Genomic DNA, 26,015 nt, shown 5'->3' with positions numbered 1-26,015 from the left:
TTTGTGTGGTTGATTTAGTGTTCATGTTTATCTAAATTTATTGTTGCACCATGACCAAGACCCGGGTGGGGACTGATGGCCTCTGGGCAGTGAGAAAGTGTTTAGTAGCACATATGCATATTGGAAATTGTTAACTTTGCTTCCTGAGCATAACCTTTCATGCAGTGTAATACATTAGAAGGTTACAATGTTTTGTGTGTATTGTTAACTTTGCTTTTATAATGGAGCTAATGTGCTGAGTACATTATTCTTAAAATCATACTGACATAAAGGAAAAAAAAAAATGTATTTAAACAAGTTATTTCTTTAGTGAAAAGTATCCTGTTTAATATTTGTATTGTGTTTCTTTGCATGTTTAACTTAATATGCTAATTTTAGACAACATGACTTCAGAAAAAAAATAATTTAATAATAGGGAAAGGCAATATATTGATATTATATCGACATCGATACAGAGGCTAGATACCATCTTAAATTTTGGATATCGTGATATGAGACAAAGTTGTCTTTTCCTGGTTTTCGAGGCTGCAGTACAGTAAAGTGATGTCATTTTCGGAACTTACCAGACCTACTAGCTATTTTATTATTTGCCTTCACCCACTTAGTCACTGTATCCACATTAGTGGTGATTATTTATCGAAACTATCATTGTGTTAATATTTTGTAAAAGCACCAATAGTCAACCCCACATTTACAAATGCTAAAAAATAGTACCTTATTATTGTAGGCGTTAAATTAAGTACTTGGTTGACTCAATCATGCTAATGCACCCAGGTTGAACTATATTTCAAGGTGATATGGAAGGATGTACACCATATGTTCTCATACAGTATATGAAATATACAGGAAGAATAGGCAGTACAAAAATACAACCTATGTAGACCCATCTGTCTTGACACATTACACCTGTGGCCACAAGGGGCTGAGTGAGGTGGGAACTGGGCTTTTGGAGGGAACTGGGATCAGTCAGGTGTCAGGTCCTCTCCTGACCGAGGCTGACAGCATCACACACCTATTCCCCCTCCAACTTCAGCTCAATCTCACCACCTCATAGAAGCCTGTGCACCCCCACTCCTACCCACCCAGTCACAGCACAAGGCTGCCACCGCTATGAAAGCCTAAACCAGAGAGGAGGAAGAGAGGGGCTCCTGACAGCGGAAACAGAAGCACTTTAAAGCTCCAAACCCTTTCACTGAGATCAAAGGGCCACAGGAACAGAGCCAGCTGAGACTCAAGGAGAGAGGAAAGGGAGCTGAGACAAGGGGAGAGAGAGAGAAGACAGACAGACAGACAGAGACACAAACAGAGGAAGGTAGATATATACTCTAGGTTCCTAATGATTCAGTTGGAAAGTCTTCATTAAGTTCTGCCAATGAAGCGCATTCCAATGACTTCATTTTCCACATTAGTAATGACAATTACAGCAGCAGTTTGAACTCATGTTACTTTCAGATCTAGCCTGCCTTCAGTCAAACCACTGGCCTCTGGACCTGCCTGCTGTGGCAAAGGAATGAATTAACATTACGCAACGAAAGGTGGATACATTTAAAAATCTTTTCCCAACCTAAGCCAACAACTTCTTCCCCATGAAATGGAGCTTCTTGAAAATACTGCAATGTGGACACACGGTGTGATGCAGATGGCAAATAAAAGATGATTGCTATGTCATAAATCTATAGAAACTGCCAGCAATGTTAAAGTTACAATCTCAAAGATCTCGTTCGTAAATCTGAAAATGCATCAGTGGGCCTTAGGCTCAGTCAACACTGTGTTACCTCATCCGGTGATAGGTAGTGACTAGAGACATTTATTAATATGAAATTACTTTAAGAAGCCAACTTTCTTTAACCTTTAACTCTCTGTTTAATTGTTTATTTTGTTTTTCAACGTAGGATGTGCATAATAGGGGAGTTGTCATTGACATAAAATGTTTCTATTGTCGAATAATGATTTGGGTTTCAATGCTGACAGCCTGAAATTACCATTCCAATTTCCAATGGTCTTCATCAGCAGATGTCATGGAGCTGTAAGTGTTAAAACCTTTCGTTGTGGTGAACACTTTTAGCATCTGTCATCTATGCTGACCATCTTAAAAGTTGGGCTTGACAGTTGGATTTATAGTTGACAGGAGTCCTGCCACAGATACCTCCAGCTCAGGTTTTGATTTATAGTTCAGTGAGGGATTTCACCCGTTGATAGCACCACTGCAACAATAGACAGATGTATTGTAGATGTAGAGTGCTTTAAATATATTCCCCAAAGAACTGTGTTTACAGTCTTTCATTCACTCACGAGCAACAGTGAAGGTCCGCCTTGTTTTATTACTGAATATGGGACTTTTCCGTGCCAATGACACATTTCCGGTGTGTTGTTTCATTCATCGTAATAGAGAGTGGGGGTCATGGTGAGCAGAGGGTTTGCAGTGGAGATGTGTCCTTCATGTTGTCTTACAAGAGAAAATACAAGGAGCCAAAGGTGACCAATTACAGTTCTTGCGGTCCCCACATGGTATTTCATGTCAGCTACTGTGTAGTCCAGTGATAATTAACTTAGGGTGGCTCAACTTAGGGTGCCGGTTGGCTCACTGACAATTCCGTATTCACAATGAAAATAAATTGATGTAAACTAGAAATGTGAACACTAGCCATTAGGGGGTGCTACAAATATGAAAAGGTTATATCTCATTAAGGGCTCATGCGATCTTTAAGAAATTTGGAGTGTACAATCTAGGGCCACTCCTGAGGCCACGCCTAAAATGTTGTACTGATGGGTCAAAATGGACACCCCCCAAAATTAATTATTATTAATGCATTTTATAATGGACATATACAATGAAGGCAAACAGGAAGTTTGCATTTTCAATTTACTACAGACCTTGCAGCTCTGCGGGTCGTCGGTAGGGACTCTTGCGCACGGCTTAGACCCTGTGCACCTGATCTCACTTAATTTAAAGAAGAAAAAAAATAATTTTAAAGAAAGATTATTTATGGGCCTTTTAATATTTAATTATTTTAACTGATAAACAATATTTGTTTACTGTTCCTGGCCTCCTGTAATTTTGTAGTATTTGAGTATCCCTTAAAATGTACAACTATAGATTAAGCTTTAGTAATGCACCATTTTTGCTTAAATTCCCATTAAGTTAAAGAAGGAGATGATGCTTTTACTTTTAGCTTTTTGAAAAAATATTTTTGAAATTTACAAGGCTTTCACACCCTTAGAGCAAACCAAAACAAGTAGGCACCCTAACAGAACAGATTTAATCTGTCAGTCTCTGGCTGCATTTTTGTAATGAACTCCTTTATAATCCTAGGAACTCTTATTTCTATATTTCAGGAACTTGAACAGTTTGTTCCCCATGTGATCCAAGGTTCCTCCTCTCTGCTTTTTCTTTCCTCCCGGCTGGGCAGAGCAGACCGCGGGCCCGGCATGGCACAGCGAGGTTGCCAGGCGTTCAGGGTAACTATGTTCCCCCGGACCTGTGAGGGCTCTGTGTGACCCCCTGACATCAAAGGCCTGGGTGGGTTCAGGGAGGTGGAGATAGCTTTCTATTCATGGTCACATCAGGCAGGATTCCCTCTCTGTGGGATACTTCTGGAGGCGTGCCAGACATTCCCATATACTGCAGAGTCAGTTCGCACGCACACACACACACACACACACACACACACACACTCGCTGTTCAGTTGAAGACCCACGACTCTCCTTTGGTTTCTCCGTCTCCTCCCCCTGTGTGTTTCAGTCACACTCACATTGTCTACATATAAGCACCCAGTACATCCCTGTAGGCACGTATCACTTCCACGCCGCTGGAGTGATAACATATGTTTATCAACAGGAGCCAGTGAGTGTGATGAGCTCAAGTCATAACAAACGGGTCCAGGTGTCAGAGGACCCGGTTATATCTGAAGGTGTGCCACACATGGAAAAACACTTCTTGTTTTAGATCAAGGCTCTTCGACTTTTCACCGCTTGCGCCGGTTCCAAATTACTTATTTTGAAAAGTTTGTTTGGCTTTGCCACACACAGCAGGCTGTTTAAAAAAAAAAAAATGTCCACACTGCAATTAAATGTAATTTCAGCCATCGAGATAAGAATGTCTACCAAAACGAATCAACAGATTGTATAGCGAGGGATTGAAAACATAAAAGTAAAATTACACAAAATGAGGCTGCCTTTTTTCCTGGAATTTCAAGAGGGCTGGAATCAGGGAACAAACATGAGGCCAAAAAAAACCCTTTTTGTTTTTCTCCCATGCTTGATTTAGCCTTTTTACAAATGGTTTTGCATGGACCATTCCACCTTCATCTCCACTTTTTACATGATTGCGGCTATTTTTCAAAGCAGGTGGAATTAGCGCTGCTCTCTGTCAGTGTTTTGAGTTCCTCTGGCATGCCCCGGGCTAGAGAGAAGACAGGAGGGGACTCCTGGGTGTTGAAGTGTTAAACTTGTGAAAACAGGGAGGAAGCACATCTATCTTTCCTTTTCCTCTCAAGTAATGTCTCGATGGCCCCGATGCCTTTACACAAACACTCAGCTGATGCCTGCAGCTAAACAGGGTTCAGGTTCCACACCCCACCGCCTCCGCTACCCTGACAAGTCTGGGTAATGAGAGTGCGCGTCTGCGTGCGTATACGGCCTATCTCAGGTGAGGAGAATGAGTGTGGCCCAGGGCTGCGAGGAGCGGCGTGGATCCACCCTCAATTCACCACGTCACGCTGGGTTGCTGAAATGAGCAGCCGCACGGATGGGCCTGAGCAAATCACAAACAATACACAGCGCTACAAGACAGCAGAGACACACGGCTGGAGATGGCTAATCCTTCAGACAGAGATCTGAGGTAGAACAACAGAAAAAAAGTAAGGGGTCGGGAGGAAGAGGAGGGAGAGCTGACACACAGAGGGAGGAAAACAGGAGCATCAGGTACAAGCCACAACAATACAGTATATGTTTCCTTCTCGGCGCTGAAAATCTCCTTTTCAGAATGAAATCCATCACGTTTTCCTAATACATACTTCTTGTAGAGGAGGGGAAGGAAAGAAAATCCGGACAAGAAGAAATGCAAGTGCTGGTGGGGAAGTGAAAAGACACAGCCTACTTTAAGGCCATTTCATCCATCTTGTTGGACTAATAAAATGTCATGTGGAGTTTCTTGATATTTAATCATGAAGGGGCTGTGTTCGTGGTGGTGCCAAGCGCAGGCTTGATGAAGCTTTGGGAGGCTTAAACACAGACCTGTGTACATTCTGGATATACCCAGAGGAGGACGTTTCACAAAACTGCTACATAAGTGACAACAACTGTTGAATAAACAGTAGGGAATTCCTAATAAGCCTGCTCTGGGAAACTTTTATTTATTTGTTTAACTTCGGTTAGAAAAAGAAGTTCCCTAGCTTTATTTAACCCCTTTAAATAAACTTTCATTCCTAATGTAGCAAAATCACTCACATAGAGATGTCAAAAAATGATGGACATGCAACAAATAGCTTGTTGCATTCTTCCCTGCGGTCACCCTGCAGCTGCGTGTATGACTGTACATATCTGTGCAGCTCCCGACGGACACTCGCGGGGGAGAAAAACATCACAAGCTGACCCCATCTCAAAAAAGAAAAGAAAAGTGAAGTATCATGGGAGACAGAAGTATAGCGAAGGGGTTTCTTTTTGGCTCAATCCAAACGACATTATTAGATGAAACTATCACACTATCAGATGTAATGGACGCCCCATCTGATAAGGGAGATAACCAAGGGCTGAGAGAATAGAATCGCTTCATGTGATATGAATTAATTTGCATTGGTGGGGAGAGTGTAAAAGGAGTGAAATTCCCTGTGACTTAGAAGATAAACAAATAGAAAAAGGGAGGAGAAGAGGTGCAGAAGCTGTAAGGGAGGCAATGAAATAATATTCACTTACATTAAAAACTGTAATTGGTCTGTAGCTGGATCAGCTGGATTAGAGGCATTTTAAACATGTAGTAATATTTTACATTGTAGCATTTAGGTTTCTTAAATCATATAGTGAAGTCTTGAGGAAAGATGGAGAGAGGGATGAAAGGAAAGGAAAGCGAGGGAAAATGGAAAATGAGGAGAGCTGGAGAGAATTTATGACCCTGTTCCCCTGGTCTCGTTACTTTCTGTAACTGGCCCCCAGAGTGGGATCGCAGGGTCTGGAGCCCACAGCCCAGAGATCAGAGTAATGGAAACTCCATATTTCTACACTGCTACAGCCTGACGTCTGTAGGGCAAAGTAAAAAAAAACAACAACAAAAAAACTAAAATTGATAATTGTGCATTCGGTAAGGATCAAAATATCTCCTTTCTAAAATCAGCTTTTCTTGTGATTTAAGCAAGGCTCGTTTTTAAAACTACTACTACTATTTGTGAAGAGAAGCAGACGTCAGGACAGCAGCTGCCTGAGGTTGTGGAGACGATGTGAGGCGGCGTGCTGCGAGCGCTGGGTAATATCTCGACAGTCACTGCTGTTGTCTAATAGCTCCTCGCCAATGAGAGGAGGTTCTTTTTACAAAGCCAATTAAGAACCGGCACGGCTCATGAAAGTGACAGCCTGCCACACCCATCAAGTAAGTTACCACCAAAACCACCAAAGACTGAATGTGCTCTTTATCAATACATCATACAAATGAAATGTTGCTTTAGGTTTGTCGAGTGTTGCTGATCACTATATTTGGAATCAGAGACTGTATCTCTGTAAACTTACTATTAATGGATACAAAAAAAACATTATGAATGTGTCACCTTGGGCTCTGGGAAATTGTGATGGCTATTTTTTACTATGTAGTACCTGACACTTGGACAGAATGATTAATCAAGAAAATAGGCAGATTAAGTGATATCAAAAATAATCATTAGCTGCAGCCCTATTTATAATGCATATTATAATTATTTAAACAATCATTTTGCAAACTATAGGCTACATGATTAAATGTCTAAGATGAGAAATGTAGTGTGAGCGGGCTACTATTTTTAAAAAACTGGGAAATTAATATTTTTTTAAATGTTTCATATTCAAGAGGGGAAATAAAAGGTTAAGAATTGCAAAGAAAAAACATAAAAATGACAGTAAAATAAATACACTGACGCTAAAACACTGACAAGAAAATATTTCTAAAGTGAATGTGTATGTAAGCGTGGATGTACGCACACACACACACACACACACACGCTCACTCACATTAGCGCAGGGCTGTTGGCACCTGCCTGTTATCTCTTCCCCTCAGACCTGGTTTTCCATTGTGCTCCATGGGAGAGCTACAAATTGAGATCTCAAACATGAAGAGGGGGCAAATGACTCGAGTACAGAAAATCAAATCCACTAATGTGTTACATGTGCAAATTCACAGGCCTCGTATTAGAGATTAATGCGTTCCTCTTTCATCCAAATGTACCTTTTCTCAAAGATATTTATAATGGAGCCTAAAATTAAATTCAACCAAAGGACTTACACCGAAGAAACGACAATGAACAGGAAATATTTGTTCAGCGAATAATCAGATAGGATTTGCATGAATGAAAGTGTTATGTAAGGAATCATTTGTAGATTAGAAATACTATGATTTGTTTCTTTAGTTGAGATTACTATTTGCCGTTAGATAAGACTTACTAAATCAGTAATAAACCGTTTAGAAAGTAGCAAAAAAAAAAAAAAAACATAAAAAATGCATGTGATGTTTAATAACTAGGAAGGAATACACAGCGGCAGGAGCAGCCTCAGCGTAGGTAATCCTAGCCTGGTAAATAGAGTTTAGGAACATGTCTTAACAGATCTCCACGGGTAATGACTCAACCCTAAAACCTTTACAGGCCTTTTCAAATTTTTTTTTCACCCAACCTGCTGGATCCATCATTCTCAAAATACACAGGTGCCTTCAGAATATCATGGTCCTGTGCAGAGGATGAATAGAAAAAAGACTACACTGGCCATTTAGGCTTCTGAAACTGGTGTATTACAAAAAAATAGATATACTGTAACTTCAATCTGCCCACATTTCTGCTTAGGCATTTATCTCCTTTCTTTCTAAATCCTGAAATTGCCTCAGAAGAAAAAAGGGGAGAGATACTTTCCCCCTCTTTGCACATTTTCACAGCGTGGTGCACAACTTTCTGAAAATTGAAGAGGCTTTATGTCAAATACGGCTAAAGCCAGCCTCTCCATATCAAACAACGCAGCGCGAAAATTACTGTGGCGATGATAAGGCTGCCAGATAGAGTGGGAGAGGAGAGCGAGGGGGGGAAAAAAAACTGAAAGGAAGTGACTCTACTCAATTATACTGCAAAATTGGTATGACTGAATATTTTTCATTCAGGTGACTGATAGTATCAGTGAAACTGCAATGCAGATAAATAAAGGAGCCTTCTGTCAAGAATAAACACCATTAATCATGAAGCCAGCTACTGCGTGACCGCCTGTCCCCCCCGACTTACTCCATAGAGAAAGTATTAAAGAGGGGGGAGGATATGGGGGTGAGAGACAGGGGAGGGAGGGAGGACGGAGGGAAAGCAGTGACTGCACCAGAGAGGGGTGACCTATGAAGTCACACAGAATGGGTTTTGGACAGTTGGAGAGGAGGATGAAAAAGTGGCCTTCGTCTCTCTTCCTGGCTTTTCGGTGACAGCAGCCATATCTGGACACAAATTATCAGATGCGATTATGAAATAATCATCAATTCTCTATGTAATTTATGGCTCTGCTTCACATCCTGTTTTAGTCTAGACTATATTCAAATGTGAATATTACAGTAATAGCCAATTGTCAAGCATGCAATGATTTTTATTCTTTTTTTTTACAACAGAGAATCTGAAGAAAATGTTTTTGCAAAAAAACAGCCATATAAGAAAACATGTTGTACATGTACAAATTCCAACTACTGTCATGTGTTGGACTAAAAATGCAGATAACATCGGTGAAAATTGACTTATGTTGTAAGTAAATATCAACTAATAAATGAGATCTTGACACAGCAAAGTCAAATCATGAAGCTGCACACTTACAGAACATGTTTCCTCTAGCTTCTATAACAGCTACCCTTTTGTCTTCCTATTGTTTTGCATTGTGTGTGTGTGTGTGTGTGTGTGTGTGTGTGTGTGTGTGTGTGTGTGTACGTGTGCGCGCATGTGTGTGTGTGTGTGTTTGTATTTGTATTGCAATACTCGGCCTCGTCCCATCTGGAAGGAGGTGTTGAGATAAGACCGTGGTCTTTATGCTAAGCAACACGCCGCTCCTCTATGCCCAGATTGGGCGCTCTGACAACAGTTTATGTAAATAACAAAACAACACGGCGCACATCTAAAAAAAAAAAAAAAAAAAAAAAAAAAAAAAAAAGGGGGGGGGGAAGAGAACCCTCTCTCCACCACAGGCAGAGGACAGCGAGGGGGAAGAGTTGTTGCACGGAAAAACAGTGTGAAATTGGTGAGAATCTCGGGTGCCTGTGCAGAAAATAAAAATGTGCAGGTTAACAAGGTGATTCACTCGCTTTTTGGTGCCATGCTGAAATCTTTACATGAAATTATGCTTCTGAAGCAACAGCTCACTGAGCCTTTGAGTCAATTAACTCCTTCCTGGTTCATCGTTTCAGCGCTGAGGTCGTGCTGCGATGACAGAGACGTGCAGCAGCTCTCTCCCCTGGTACCTCCAGAATACCTTGCAGTCAGGCCGTGGGCCCGCAGCTGAACAAACACACTCCTGAATCAAATAACCACACAGGCTGGGAAACGCACCCTCGCAGCCCTCTGTACGCCACCTCCACACTGACAGAAAATACAGTGCATGACTTTATGCATGAGTCACAATGAGTTTCCTTTTCTCTAAAATATAAACTTTTTTTTGGTTTCAGATTGTTGCATCTTTCAAAATGCATTAAATCCATTATGCGGTATATCATTTCAGAACAGAAAAGACAATACAGTATATTAACTCATTTGTGTTTTGGTATATAGAAACTGTAGACTGGATTATACATGTATGTTTTACTTTACTTTTCTAGATGATTTAAATGTTGATTTCGTGGTCATTTGAAACATTTGCTCACAAATTCCAATGCTTGAACAAATAATCTATCTTTAGAACCTTTTGATACAAATATTTCATCACAAATTCCACAAAAAAATACCACAACTCTAAGCTAAAGTCAATTCTATTTGCTTTACAACTTTATAAACTCCTAAATGGACTCAGTCATTCTGACCAATTCTTTCCTAAATACACATACGGTAACTGCGCAAAAAGGTTGTGAGTCAATTGCTTATCCCAAAAGAATGTTTTGTTGTTTTAGTGGCCCCATTCACAGCACGAGGGCCCGGGACTCCAGAGTAAACTCTGATGCTGATAATTGACTTGTGACGAATACCTCTGATTGTTCTAAGCAGTCTCCGGGTGACCGAGAGCCGGCGCTGAGCCGCGTGAGAGGGCTGTTTTGTTTTGCTATGTACCGTGGTCAGGCAATAAAGCTGGAATGAAAGGAGCGGTCTCTTCTCTTGGCCCCGACCTCCCCCCAAACTCCCATTAAGCCAGTCCCGCACAATGGTGGTGGCAGAGGGGACCAGAGCTCCCATGGAGAGGCTACTCTTCACCGATCAATGTGTTTATTTAAGCAGGAAGCATCTTCTGTGAAACACGAAAGGGCTCTTTTTCTTTTTGGTTAAGGCTGGAGGTCAGCTGTTTCCAGACCAGAGACACGCAGAGGGAAAAGCACTAGCTTCAGGACAGGAAAGACTTTTGCTGGTTCTGGATCGGTAAAGGACCTTAAGGCCTTGCTTAAGTCGGGAGTTTATGGAAACTCAGAAGGAGTGTGGTGTTATTTGGCATTGGCTTCATTTTAAATCGGGGTTGTTAAAGCTCTCTTCCATGTGAATGCACAAGTTCCTCAGTAAAGCAAGCACCCACAAGAAGGGACCCCCCCCCACCCACCCACCCCCCCCCCCCCACCCCACCACCACCACCTCCTGACCCTGAGGCTTTAATATTGAATGGCACATATACCTTCCCCACAAGAATTCATAAACTAAACGATTAGCCTCTGTCTGTAATTGCGCTCTCCCTTGCCTAATAAGGGAGGTGAGGTAAAGAGGGAAAAAACAAAGGACAGTTAATTTGTGATTTCCTCTGCTCATTTGAAGGCAAATTAAGTGTCAAACAGCTAATACGGAGCATATTTCATTTTATGAGCTTTTAATTTAATTCTACCGCCTCATATCACTGGAGCCCGTTAGCTGCGCTGCTAACACCCGCTCCTTGCCTGAAAACGGGGGCCATAAATAAACATGTTTCAATTAGGCCCTTCACAGTAATAGGATATGATTCTGTTCATTTGCACGTATGGATGGTGGATGTGTCATTGTGGCGGAGAGGAAACAAGCTGCTGGGCGTTTGCGGTGTTTTTACTTCGGCCACAGACGCCCAGTGGTGACTGGCTTGTGTGCGTGGCGGGGGAAGCTGGCTGGATTGATGGAACTGCCGCGGGGCCAACCCAACTGTAATTACAGGCCGTAATGAGAGGCTGCATGGGGAAGTACTGCAATAATAGTCCCTGTGTACTTAGGCATATCTTTGAGAGGGCTAATAACGATTAATTCTGCTCACCGAGGAGAACTTGTCTTAAAACAATTCAATATTTTTCCATAAGCCGCCTCCTGTCCTCCATTTCCCTGAAGCGACAGCTATACGCTGACTGCCTCTATTTGCTCGAGCTGGCTACAAGCAACATTGCTGAGCCGAATGCATCACTTTTAAATCCTCGGAGAGGTTTACTACTTCTATGCTCGTAAAAGTTTGGCTAAAACTTGCACAAAGCCGAACCTGGAAGTGTAATTAACTCCAATTTGCCATCAGGTGGTTGGACCCAGCTGTAATACCGCGACTGATGAGTGCTTCTTCTCACTGAGGAATTCAGTGCTGCTTTTTTAATCAAGCAGGCAATATTGTTGCTTCCCTGTGCAAAGATTTAAAAGTAGTTGAGATCCTTTCTGCATGGAACCCACGTAAGTTCATAGATAACGTGTGTGTTTGTGTGTGTGTGTGTGTGACAGTGAGTTCACAGATTTAAATAAGGCTGGCCACTAAACAGCTGTCTTATAATAATGACAAATAGTTTCCCTTAGCATAGCGTGTCATATTAAACAGCTCTATGCTTAATGGCTTGGATAAATAGGCCATAAGTAGCATGGCAGAGCACGGCCGTGTTTCTACTGACAGCAAACCAAGCACACAGATAACGCCTGTCCGGACAGAGTGACTGAAGACACCGGCGCTGCGTAACTTCTCCCCCTTAATTCAATTCCCTGGCTCTGTGTTGTCCCTCCACCCCTTCCTCATTTCTTTCCTCCCCCTCCCTAACCTGTGCTCCAGATCGTACCAAAGCACTCCTGACGGATAACAAGTCAGGCTGTTTGTTCAAGCCTATGTTGCCGGCGCGTGTTCGCCCCATTATCTCTGCATAAGCTAAATGCTAAATTATATTTGCCATTTTGTTTGCAGTGACACGGGGCATCAATCACCTCCCTTTTTTATTTCCTCGCCTCTCTCTCCCCCCCCCACACACTCTTTTTTTTCCTCTGCTGCAGCCCCCTGAGCAGGAGATGAGGGGTTGAGAGGTACGGTGGGCCGGAGGTGGGGAGGCAGAGGGGGAGGGGGGGGCATAAAAAATTCATTACGCTTAGTGGCACATCAGCAAGGGAGAGATATGACTCCTGAGGAGGAGAAGGGGGGAGTTGATAATGATGAAGAATATCAAACATAATGCGGCCCAAGTAGCTGCCCCATCCAATTTGTCCTCGTCACGCCGTGATCGCTTCCTTCGTGTCTGCGGGAAGGAAACAAGCGCCGCAAGGACGATGAAGCATCTGCTTATGGTGCTCGCTATTTGGACGCGAAGAATACAAATGATAGAGAAAGTAAAAGAGACAGAAAGAGGGTGACTAAAAGTGAGGAGGAAAAAAAGAGTAATTTGTGCGTGTATGAGTGTATGTATGTAAGTGAGTGAGCTAAAGGAATGCTTTGAAGTTCTCTGCTGACCTGGCCAGCACCGGCAGAAGCACTCCAGGGAAATACGAGACCATACTGTAATAAGACTTCCCCTGCATTAAATACTTACCACTCTCTCTTACGAGGCATGACACCTTGTTTTACTTTACTTCATATTAGATAGCCTGTACGTGCATGTGATTGGATGGGGCGCGGTGGTTAGTAGTATACAGTTTGTGTGTCAGGGGGCCCATCTGTGTCTGTCAGAGATGGGAAGATGTCAGCAGAGGCATTGCTTTCCTCTCTTGACAAGGCTTGATCACTGCTCTTATGAGAATCGCACGCTCCCAGGCTCCCCTCGCCCTGCTCTCATTTCCACGTCCCTGACACATGTTCATTTGCGTGTCTCTGACATGCGGATCATGTTGCGCACGTACAGGGCCGTGGCCTTTGATCCTGAAAGGCAAAGAGAGGCGCGCAGCACCCGCGAGGAGCATGCCCCCACGCCCACGGGCGGAAGGAAGTTTAGGAGCTTGATTTGTATCGCCATTAGGAGAGCTCGTCAATGATGCGCGTGATGCAGCTCAATCAAATGTGTTCTATGATGTGTTTGATCGGTGGATTTTCCGCTTGTGTGTGCGAGTGTGTGACCACTTTGAAAGACTTACACATGAAGAGGGGGCACAGGGGAAGGCTCGTAGATGTAACGTCCCTGGGTATGTCTGTCGTCGATTGGCACAGGAGGATGGAAGGCAGGGAAGAACTGCGGTGCAGCTGTATAGGATAACAGGAAGAGAAAGGGAACATAAGTATAAGATATTTTCTTTACACCTTGCAAGATTCTGGTTCCTCTAAAACATATCGTCATGTGAATTTATTCCCTCCTCAGCTAATCTAAATAGCAGCTATAATGAAAGGCAGCGGTTGATGGCTATCTTTCAGCAGACCCACCCAAATGAGACCTCATTAAACACACTCAACTAAAAGCTTTGCTGATCCAAAATGATCGCTGAGGAAGTCTTTGTAAATGTCTCAAGGCTGATAGAACTCAAAATAAACTGCGATAAATAACCGCAAGAAAAGCAGCCATATGGCATGGTTCTCACCATACCGAGCATAATATGGTTTTGTACAAAGGATAACGTTTAAGTACAACCAAAGAAATGTACAAAACGAGAACAAAAACACTCGTTTCTGTATCAGTGTTTTGTCACAACTGCCAGAGAAAATGGAGAGGCTTTTTTTTTTTTTTTCTCCCTCCAGATAAAACATTTGCATAATATGCTTCCAAGCCTTTCTCTATTTTTACCCCCGAAATTGAAACTGTTGTGCTGCCACCAGACTGAATTCACATATGTATGCACTCATCTTCTAACTTTAACTGCACTCCACACCATAATCTTAAAAACTAAAGCTGGAATTTTGTTTTGCAACTGTGCATCCATTGTTGGACAAGTTGCAACGAGCAAACCAAGAGTGGGAATTTTGCTGAAAAACTAAAATGGGTTAAAACTTGTAAAGCAAGACGGAAACAGCAAATGACTAACATGCACACAAGAGTCCACAAAGTAACAAATCACTTCTTTATTCATACATTATATGAACACATCTCAGTGCCAGAGCACATGTCACTTTATTGCCTGTTACTGAGACCATTGCCAAGTTGCGTATCACTACCCTGAGGCAAAGCATGTGTCAACATCTGCATACCTTCACGCAGCAAGTCTCTGAGGCTGCTAGCTATGTGTTTTTTTGCTTGTAAACATGTGGAGGTGTGTGCCAAGAGGGCAGATGGCCAAACGGTGGGGTGCCCGACAGCTCTATGAGGGTTGCTCCATGCCAAACGCAGCTGCATCGCTGGGCAACGCAGCAGGTGTTGATCCTCCAGCACGTCTCAGGTCTGCTTACCTCATCACTCACTCATTCAATGGGGGTGATCACTGCCAGCCTGGGCCAACGCAGCAACTATTAAACAAGTATCAGTTTGGTGTTTTTTTTGTAATCCTACAGCATTGGAGTCTCTTCCATAATGCATAGGGACTTGCAAGAAACATTAAAAACAAATAGTTAGAATTGAAGCAGCAGAGGCCAAAATAACCGGAATTTAAATCCCTAAAGTGGGTCTCCCAGTTCAAACCGAGATACCCGGGTGATGTAACTTGAATAATAGTCTTAGACTTTGGGAAAGCTCTCTTCAGAACCAAAGACAAAATTATAGCTGTTTTCACAGGCTATATAATACTCCCCGTGACAAGAATATTGACTTTGACATGCTGGTGGAGTGCCCCAGGTCTAAAACACTGGCACCCTACAACGTTTGTAAAGACAGCAACCCCCAAACACCTGTAGCAAAGAAGCCGACATCCCTGCAACAGCTGAAGCCTATTTTCCAGTGTTGATTCGCAGAAAAGCAGGATTTTGTTTTCCAGATTCCATCCCTTGCTTGGCACAATCTACAGAATGTGGACATCTTTTGAGATCTTGACATAAGGAGTAACTTGTTGAGGTATAAAAAAAAAAGTCCAGAGGGCATTGATTGGCTCTAAAGGCGAGGAATCAAGTGAAATAATGCACAAACAACTCTTAAATCCAGGTTCAAAGTACTTCAAATTCACTTTATCCACATACTAGATTACTGCATGGTCGCTGTTGACAGTATCACTCAATATTAAAGCTTTAGGGTTTGCTCAATGTGTTCAATGAGAAAACTTTTAGAAACCATTCGGGTGTTTTAATCCTGTTTTCACAATAGCAAAGATAAGTTGTAAAAGCCTCCTCCATGCAGCTCTGGCAAGTATCTGAGCACTCAGTCTCTGTCTGTTTGATAGTTTCCTCCTGATGACTCAGTTTTGGCTTGGCTCACCTCGGCCGATTCCAAAGCTGCTGAGGGAGGGAGGGATGAGGGGCTTCTGGGATGGGCTGGTGGTAGACAAGGGCAGAATCTGCTTTGTTTACTCTGGGCTGTTGGCCCTCGGCTGTCAGACTCGGAAATGAACCTTCAGGTTTACCGGGGTCTTGGTACTGGGATCTGGCTCGTTGGGAGTAAAAGCCTTGTGTTCTCTAATCTTACTGATCCCTGCCCACATTGCTCAAACTTTACACTAACCTCTGTCCTGTTGGGTAATGAGGGATGACTGTCGAAATTACAAACTGTGAAATCATTTTACAGACCCCGCCCCTTCACCCCCGCAACACACACCTACATTCCCACATCCGCCACTCCTCATTGAATTACCCAGATCCCCCCCTATGTTTATGTCTCTGGAGCTCCTCACTCAGTGCAGCCCTGTGCCTAGACTGGACCCTTTTTTTTTTTTCTTACTACTTCATCACTCTTTCCTTCCCTCCCTCCTCTCGCTGTGGTCGCATGGCAAACCGTTCCGCCGAGGTTTATTTAAATCCAACTCTGAAGTTTACTTTACCATGGCCCTATCTAAATAGAGCCTGCCACCTCTTTTGCGCCCGTGCAGCTCTCCATTAGCGTGGCAAACAGCCCTGTGTCATTGGAGGGAATGTATACAGTCGCAAAGAACAGAGGGCGAAGCAGAGAGGGGGAGAGAATTCATCCTGCAATCCATCTCCAGTGTTTCCTGTAGGGACTCCTTACTGTTTACTCCGGGACTAAATTGCCCCTGCTCTTCTGGATATTCAGGGTTATTCTCGTCGTCTCTCTAATACAGAATACAGCTGGTAGGCACATTGGAAGCCGGCACACGAGTCACAATTTTTACCTTCCCACTGCGGCCACACACCACAGCAGCTCCAGCATTCCTAAGGAAAATGTAATCACTACGGTTTTGTCCCGGTTGCATTAGGTAAACCACCACTGGCAAAGTGAGAGGGATTAAAGAAGTCATCTCAGCCACTCAAACGCTAAAAACGCTCAGGAATACTGCATATCATAGTTTGCAAACTTTTTTGAGAGGCATCTTTTGACTATAGAACATTTTGTATAGCTCTCTAGCAATTTATCAGCTCTTAACAACTCAAACATTATAATGACTCCAGAGCAGCAGTATTCATTTTTGGTTTAAATTTTTCCTTTTCTTCTTATTCTTTTAGGAACAGGGATGGAAGTCATTAAGACATGATTACAAATGGGTCTTAATGAAAGGCCAATTAGAGGCAAACTTTGACCAGGCTCATTAATTCTAATTCAACACAAACACACCGTGCTCAGGACCAAAAGCCAGCTTCCCCTTCATTAAAGAGAGGATAGTAATTGCCTTGTCCTTTATTGGACACTTGAATAATTTCAAAAGAAGGGGGAGGACAACGGGAGGATAAAGCCTAAAGCACATCATTTGCAATATCCTTATTGGTTAATCTCCTTTCATAATGGCAGTTTTACCACAAAGGATCTTCACTGAGCTTTGGAACGCATGTGATGTGATACTTTGGGAGAATTTGAGCTGTCACTCACAATTCTGATTTGGGTTTTGATAATACACAAACAATTTCTCATCTTCCTCTTTTGTTGTCAACTCAACATTGTGAGTTTATTGTCTTGACTGCTAAACCTGGGCTCCTCCTCTCCTCTGGCGAGGGTTCACTGACTCTGCTCTAACAGACTGTCACCCGCAGCCGAGGACGAAACGCTCTTCCATAAACACTGCACTTCTCATCGACGCTCTGCTGCGAGAGCACAAAGAGCCACTGACAGATTGTCATAAGCGACTAAGGCGGAGTGAGAAAAGGGCTGCTGGGGCCTGCTCTAGAGGTTTGTGAATTGCTAATGTGGAACATATGAAGCCTGTGCCGGGGCTGTGACTGCCAGATTTCATTATGCCACCTCTCTCCCCGCTCATGATCTCACTGCTCAGGCACGCTCGTCTGCAGCGAGGCCCGCAGTTACACCACAACTCTGCAACACTTCGCAGAGCGGGCGAAAGATGCTCCAGACTTTGTTTTGCGAGCGCATGCAACTTGTGTCGCTCCTTTCTAGGAGCGAATACAAAGACATGTACATGACTTTACTGTGCAGAACATTGCAGTTCTGGGCTTGTTTTGTTAATGTTGTTTAATGTACCTACTCCAAAAGATGTCACCTTGAGATACTTGTAATAGTGGTCTCCAACTATTTTACCTAATTACCCCTTACAATTTATATCAGCACACCTTGCGTATGTCCATTAGACGTCCATGAAAACTATTCAATATTTCACTAAAAAAGCAAATACTCACATTTATCTCGTCACTAACAACCCCATGCTGAGAATCGCTCATGTACAGCATAGCTACAGTTCATTTTTTTTTTTTTTTAAATTGTTTAGGTTTTGATATAAGGTTTTGACGCAGGATTTTGCACCAAATTGAACAATCATAGAAAAAGGAAATCAATCAATTCATCGTCATAAAATCCAATAAAATCAATTACCCTTTATTAGAAAGAACTCTTGTAATGTGCAACACGTCATCTGAGGGATTTTGTTTCTTTTAGTAAACACAAATGGGACATATCAGCTAACAGGCTTGATTATGAGTATTTAGCATGTGCTTGTACTTTGCTACAACTATCAGGCTGGCAGGAGAGGGAGATCACGCAGACTATCAGAAGAAGTTTGAAAGCTTGCTCTCTTGTGGAGCCGAATTCTCCCTCTGATCAATCCCTTCACACACCGTCTCTCATCATGTTTGCTTACACTGAGACCTCAAGCTGTTTGGACATGTAAATAACACTTTCGGAGACTGTTTAGCTAAGCTCAATGGGAGTTGCTGTTGACTTTTGGAGCGCTTTGCTTTAATTACGGGTCCCAGATTGTTTCAGGTCTAATGGCCTAATTAACGCTGTATAAATTAGCCTAATGTTCTTGCTGTGCAGAGCTTTCTCTACTGTATGCGATGCCTGGGCGCTAGAACAGAAAGAGCTTTTTTTCAGCTAAGAGCAATAGTAAGAAGGAGGGAGAAGAAAGCATGCAGAGAGGTTAAATAACAGAAAAATGCTAAGTGTTGCCTTGCCAATCTCTCTGCCATTCATCATATACGCGAGGCTGGCAGATCACACTCTGCCCTTCCTCTGTAAATCAATAGACTTTTTTTGTTCTCCTCTGTTTTCGCTTTCTCTGTCTCTCTTGCTCAGATGCTCTTAACACCCTTGAACACAAACAGTCTTTCTGTGGGTAAACGTAATTAACATGGTGGAAAAGAAAAACAGAACAGAAGACAAGTGGTAAAAAAAAAACGGCAGCTATGTGCGATAAACAGGTGCTCTGTTCACGTATACATTCCATCGCTACTCGCTGTCAGAAGTAATTTGTTTGTCTAGACTGAACAAGTCGGTCAATGCCCATCCTTTCTCTACTTGGTCTACAAGTCTATACATATTTGCACTGGGACTTAATGTTTGCGCAGGTTATCTCTTTTTGCCAATATTTACACAGTTAAGTTCAGGATCATTTTTCATTCAACCATTATGCTCATACAGAACAGCATCCACTTGACATGCAACATTTTATTGCCAAACTTTATCTAAAAGTTGAATAGTCTGTACAGATCCCCTGTAAAATATGTATCCATTTTTATCAGGACATTTATCTGAAATAGCATACAGTAAGAAACCCTGATTTCAGCCACCAGCATGAGATGTAGGCTGTGCTCCAAGTTGCTCACTCTTCTACCCCGTCCTTGCTCCATAATTCACAGAAATATCTTAATGGAACTCCAGCATCTGCAAGACATTTACCAAGACCGAGTCAATCTTAACAAATTGCACGCCAGCACGAGGACCCTTGCCTTGCTACAGAGTGGAGCTAAGCACGCACAATGCTCTTCCAGGGGCCCCCAGCACCATCCAACCCCAGCTATGCCGCGGTTTTTCTTCCCTGCCTCCCTTCCTCCCTGTATCCCAGTGTGGATCATGGAGTGAAGGTTATTTCAACGAGGCCTCTGCGGAGCGCCAATCTATCTCCTACATTTGGTGAATTTTTCCAGATTGGGATAAGCTGGGGAGCAGAACAAAGCGCTTTGCGTTGCCCCCCCTCCCCTCACCCTCCAGCCTCCCCTCCCCCACCCAGCCGGGGAGAGATTTACACAGCAGTTTAGTAGCTGAAACACTGCGCTACACCTCTTTTCCCTTCTCTCTCTTCATCTTTTGTCTATCTATCTCCTCCTCTCCAAACAATGATACCTCTCAGAGAGAAAGGAGTTGATTTAAACCTCAGGTTAACTCACCAGGACTTTGCTTTACTTTACATTTATTTTGCTTCAACTGCCCCCCTGTGTGATTTATTCTACTCAAATACAAGGCTGCTTTAGGGTTTGATCTTTTTTGAGATCTTTATTTAGGAATTGGGTTCACAGAAGAAATGAAAAGATGTATTTTGTCCACAATCTGTTTCTTTAAATACTCCTTTAAATGCCTGTATCATAAATGTATGGGATTTACTGCGACATCTATATACGTGCCAAGGTCCTATCAGTGACAGTGTTCGTGATTGCCATAGCCGTATCAGGCTACCCTGTGACGGACTGACCCTCTATAGCCCTGTATCGCAGCTCCTCCCTGGGCCCCTGTGCAGGTGATACTAAAACTGCATGTGGCTGTGTGATAGTGACTGTGAGGCTAATACACCTGCATTATAATAACACACTGGGTTGGACATGGCTTGGGGAAACTGGACAGCTCAATTTTGAATCATGAGGCCACTGACGAAAGCGGTCATTCTAATGTAATTTTGTTTACAGATGTAGCTATTGTTCTCAATTCATATTGTTCGCTATGAATGGCAAGAGACTTTAATCTTGGTTAAGAGGTAATCCATCACAGTAAGCGTTTTGTCACCTTTATTTGCATGTCAAAATTGTTTATTATCGCTTGGTAATGTGGTTAAAATAAGGGGCCAGATTAAATAGACGGTGCATTAAAAGGCATCCGAGATTTCAGGGTGAACTGCCAAGAAGCAACACATTAATACACTACATTATGTTGCAGCAAAACTTAGAATTCAATGAGTGATGTTGCAAACACTGTAGCGCGTTGTCTCTTGCATTACATCAGTTGCAGTTTGAGAATCTCAATCTTGGAAAATCTTCGAGTTCATGAAACCTATCTGAAGCAGGTTGTACAGTAAGTCTCTGCAAGCTGATTTTCAAATGTGTTTAAATTAGTGGAAACCAGTGGCTGCCTGGAAGGTTGGAAATCACTTAGAGAATATCATTTGGAAAATCATGCATAGGTGATTTTACAAGCGTAACATTCAAAACCAACAGTGCAGCCCTTTAATATGTTTTATATTCAAATGGCATTTCCCCCTGTACTGTAAGTCTATTCTTCTATTTTACACCGAACCCATACAGACATTAGACAAAGTCTGTGCAGGCCTCTAGAGGTACGTGGCCATTATTTGGGCTAATGGAGGAAACTGTGTGTCACAGAGCAAAGACAAAGCCCAGTGTCACAGCAATCAGACAAATGGCTGCTGGGCTCTGCAGGGCCAGACAGGGGTCGACACTTTTGGACCAATTAGGTCTTATGAGTGCAACAACAGCTGGAACTCACTGATTCTCTCCCTTTTCCACTCTCTCTTCTCTTTGCGCTGCTGTCACCTTAGCCTCTCTTTCACCCTTTCTCTCACGCTTGCATCGTCTTCCTAATTCTTTCGGTTAATCCTGCTCTCTGTCTATCTCTTATTATTTGCCTCTCTCATTATTCAAAGCGCATCCTCCTGATCTCTCCCCTTTCCCTCCTCACAGCATCCCAAAACAAGGACAAAGTTGTAATCCATTTACTGCACCCCTGTCAACAGATTCCACCCAAATAATCCTAAAAGACTTACAACCAGGCCTAGGTACTATCAAGGGAGGACGGAGAGTAAAGAAGAGGCAGAATGCACAGGGGAAGGCAATTGAGATCCATGGAGAAAGAGGGAAGAGAGAGGAGAAAATAGAGGGGAAGTGGAGGAGTGAGGCAACAGACGGAGGGAACTTGTTTCACAGTGATTTGAGTCTTTGTCACGCAGGTGGCGCCCAGGGGTTCCCTCAGCCTGGGCAGAGAGACAAACTGGGGCCCATGTAAACCTTAAAGAGGATTAACCCTGCCGGAGCGCTTTAATGAGACCTGAAAGTGCCGGGCACCAGAGAACCCCACTGATTGAGCCGCGCTCGAGTCGGCTCCCAACGGTCCGCCGGCCCAGTGGCCCAGCAGCGCTGCTGCAGCCCCGTGGCCTACAGCTGCCCGCTCACACTGAGCCACATCAAAGCAGCCTGTCTGGGAGAACCCCGAGACAGGAGGAAGGGGAGGCGGGTGGGCATGAGGGAGGTGGAGAGAGTGAGTGAAGGAGAGGTGGGAGGAGGAGGCAGATGAGGGTGCCTGGATGGAGGAATCCCTTATCTCCTCCTGAGAGGATGCTGCTCTGTGGTGCGAGATTGTCTGGAGCTGCCACCTGTCCCAGGCATCTTTAAAGGCAACACTAAAGCCTGTGATGGGCCTGACCTCCTTGAGCTCCCATTCTTTTATGTCTCTCTTCATTTTCTGCTTTGTTACACCCCCTCCTCCTTCTTCTCCACTCTCTCTGGCTCTTCTCTCTTTTTCTTACCCCTCTGTCTCACTTATACCCTCAGACTCAGCCCTGACTCCCTTCTTCTCTCTCTTTCTCTTTTCTCCAGTGATATCTTACATTTCACCAGGCTGCTAGAAACATTTTAATTACACTGTGTTCATCAGCCTCCTCTCCGTGTAGAACAATATATACTTGCGACCCTCCAGAGACGAGAGCAAGATACGGGTTGTTGGCTGAAGGGATAAGGGCGCTTATCTTTGCCACTATGTGAGAGGAATGCAAATACAAAAAGGAGCGATGAGATTTGGATACACGGGCAGCAAACATAAAGAAAGGCATGAAATAACTCAGATTCTCCCGTAGCACACAGAGGTGATTATCCTTCTGGAGACTACAGTGTAACTTAAGGAGGAGAGAAAAAGCTCAAGCAGCAAGCTGAAGAGAAGCCCCCATGAGCGTTTAGTCTTGTTGTTTTTATAGTATAGTGCTTAATGTCATTGTTGCCAGTGGTGTTTTCTGCAGTTGATTCTCCTTTTGGATGGACAAGATGCAGCAAATCTTCATTTTAAGCCTTCACAACATCAGCAAAATGCTATTGTCCCTGCTCGCCTCTGTGACTTGACTGATTAACCAATCTCATTTGAAAGGAAGTAAAACACACTACCAGATGTTGTGACGATGATACCAAGAAATGCTGAGTGTTCTTCTTTGAACATCTTAAGTTCTCTGGAAATTCTTTTTAATTCTTCTGAGCCCCTTCACATTTAATCTTGTCATTGTTAATAAGAGCTGCCATTATTGAGAGATATTTCGTTCACACGCATCAGCTTTGTGGTAAGAGCACCACATGACCTTAAGATGGTATGAAAGTGCATTCTCGCCGCACTTCAAACTCTGCTTAACCCCCTTAAATCATCATGTGGTACAAAGGGGCACATGCATGTGAGAATATGGCCTATCTTACACCATGAGATGCCTCTAATAAGCTGTATAAAAGGGGATCATCTGATTATCCCTGGTGCGCTGGACCAAGGGGCCACAGCAGAGCGCAGGCCGGTGTTGTTCTTTCTTGATGAAAGGAGGTGGGTGGAAGGGATCCCTCTCCATTGCCTGCAGTGTGCCCCAGGCTTCTCTGTGCCGGCACTCCACTGGGGGACTACATCGTGCCACCACGCTCAAAAAGCCAATATTGAAACAATCACAAAGACAAACACTTACCCTTGACACAGGCACGTGTCTTCTCACCTCAGGCTCCCCCTCTGTACTCACCAGTTCTTTTGGGGGGAGGATGTTTGAACCTGTATCCCAGCCCAAACTTGTCATGTTTGAACCAACAAGAGGCCAGAAAGTTTGTTCTTTGAGTGCAATTTCGGTAGAGTGCTCTGTTGTAACAATTTTTTTCCAACTACAAAAACGCACACTTTATAATTGCTCCTTTTTTTTTACTCTCTTTGCTGCTCGTGCTCTTTCAAGACATATGGAAAGGTACTTGCAGTATGAACTGCAAGAACAAGCACAGTAATTAACTGTGGAGACTAGAGAGGCTATTGTTGTGCGGATCACGTTCACTTCGGTGACAGCAAGCTCATTCAGTTCAGTGGTCAGCTGCATTTTGATATTGAGGCAGACAGACTGACGCCGGGGCAGCGGCAGGCGTGCTACGGCCCAGTAGACCTAAGATCAGCCCGGCGCAGCAGTTTAGAGTTTAACCTGTGACTGGACACCCACCACCCCCACCACATCATAAAACCCCGGGAAGGGTTTTACGCCATGGCTCAGTGCTAGCTTTCCCAGAACACAGGGTCAGTATGATCCAGGTAGCAGTCACCTTTGGCCAGGCTCAGAGAGCAGGGTTACTGTGATACATGTAAAGGAATCCTTCAGCCAAGAGATCCATACCTCCACTGCCTCTAGCTTAGCAGGCATGGTTTCTGAGATCAGTCAAGGACAGCAAGGCTTTGGTGTAGGGATTAGGCCCTGGCAGCCAGATCTGGGCTAGATTTTTTAATGAGCTAACCCAAAGACTATTGGACTGATAGGCAGCCATCACAGCCTGGAGACACACTTAATGTGTCGTGTTGACTCCCATCAATGACCTATTGTATCGCAAATACAGTACAGCAACAAAACTTATTCCGCGCCAGTATCCTTAAGCATTGTCTCTAAAGCTTGGCAAATTTACTTTCCTCCAGTTGTCTTCCTTTCGATAAACATTCTCGGGTGTTTTGTTTTAACATTTGCAAAAAAAGCCATTGAAAGGATGTGCTTTAAGTCCCTCCACGGATGTGTTTAGTCTGGCAAAGAAGGGCAAGTGTTTAAGAACGAGACACTTTAAAGAATAAGATCCCTTCGGAGGAAGCAGAGATGCTTCGCCAGCAAGTGGGCTCACTGTTGCTGCAGGACCACTGACCGGCTAATCATTGCACAATGTAAACAGATGTCGGCGTTGCACATCCCATTCACACTTCTACACAATTAAGATCTTTAAAAAAAAGACTTCTCCCTCATTAATCCTCATCTCAATCCTTTCTTCTTATCCCATAGCAAAGCCCCATGTATTAGTGTTGTGGTAAGAAGGATGTGGACTCTTATCCAGTGTTTGCCAAAGAAAAGCAGCTAAGACTCAGGCATCACCACAATTAGCTAATGCTCACAAAAGGGGCAATGTTTCCCTTAGTGTCTCTTCCTTTCTGCACTGAAGTGGGTGTAAATACCAGAGTAAACACAGTCTTAGACCACGGATGTAAGAGGAGTGGGAGATCACAAGTCTGGGTGAATAGCAGAGATTTACCGGCACAAGGCCCCTGAAGATAACCCCCTCCCCTCAGCTCTCTTCTTGTTGTTCGCCTCCCACGCCTCCCAGAGATTCGCCACCACGTTAACGAACCAGCGACCAGGTGTGGGGAGGCTGCAGGTGCCATCGCATTTAGGCACATTAAGCACTGACACACACCAGCACTAAGAGTAATCGGATTTACCTGGCTGTCTGCTGCATGGCGTTGCACACTATGCAAGCACAGCACAAAGGCTTAGGGCCCCCTCTCCGTCACAAACACACACACACATGCACACACCTGGGATGAATTTAGGAGGTGACAAAGCCCTCATAGAGAGGGACTACCACTGGTGGAGTAAGAGCTGTGTGTGTGTGTGCGTGTGTGTGTGTGTGTGTGTGCGCTCACATGTGTATGGAACCAGAAACCAGAACAGGAGCCAGTGGCTTTTACACCTTGTGGCGCAGGAGTGGCGACAGATGCTACAGGCTTCTGGTTCAAAGCAGCTGAGGGAGGGAGGGACGGAGGAAGGGAGGGGAAGCGGAGGTTTTTAGGGGAACCCTTTCGTTTTGCTGACCCTCAGACCGCTGGAGCTCATGGGGATTGAGCTCTGGTACTGGGTTCAATCAGACAGAATGGGACCGCTGCCTTTAGGGACACCCCATGTCCTCAACACCTGGGGCCAGGAGGAGGTGTTTTACACAGCAATGCTCTCATCTCAGATCATAAGTCTTCCTGGGCAGAGTCAGGATCAGAGAATTGACATCAA

At 43.8% G+C, this 26,015-nt stretch overlaps 1 protein-coding gene across 1 annotated transcript in view; it reads right to left on the bottom strand.

The window, feature by feature from the left end:
* The window catches only part of gli3 (GLI family zinc finger 3), a 92,579-nt gene that overhangs the window by 29,666 nt on the left and 36,898 nt on the right, over nt 1-26,015 (bottom strand). Inside the window, exon 4 of the mRNA XM_028569816.1 lies at nt 13,644-13,749. Coding sequence (XP_028425617.1) covers nt 13,644-13,749 — 106 coding nt within the window. The remainder of the gene's footprint in view (nt 1-13,643; nt 13,750-26,015) is intronic.

The sequence above is a fragment of the Perca flavescens genome, chromosome 22 (assembly GCF_004354835.1).
Source record: "Perca flavescens isolate YP-PL-M2 chromosome 22, PFLA_1.0, whole genome shotgun sequence".
NCBI lineage: Eukaryota > Metazoa > Chordata > Actinopteri > Perciformes > Percidae > Perca > Perca flavescens.
Note: the sequence above shows the minus strand (reverse complement) of the source record. Positions and strands in the feature narration are given on the sequence as shown.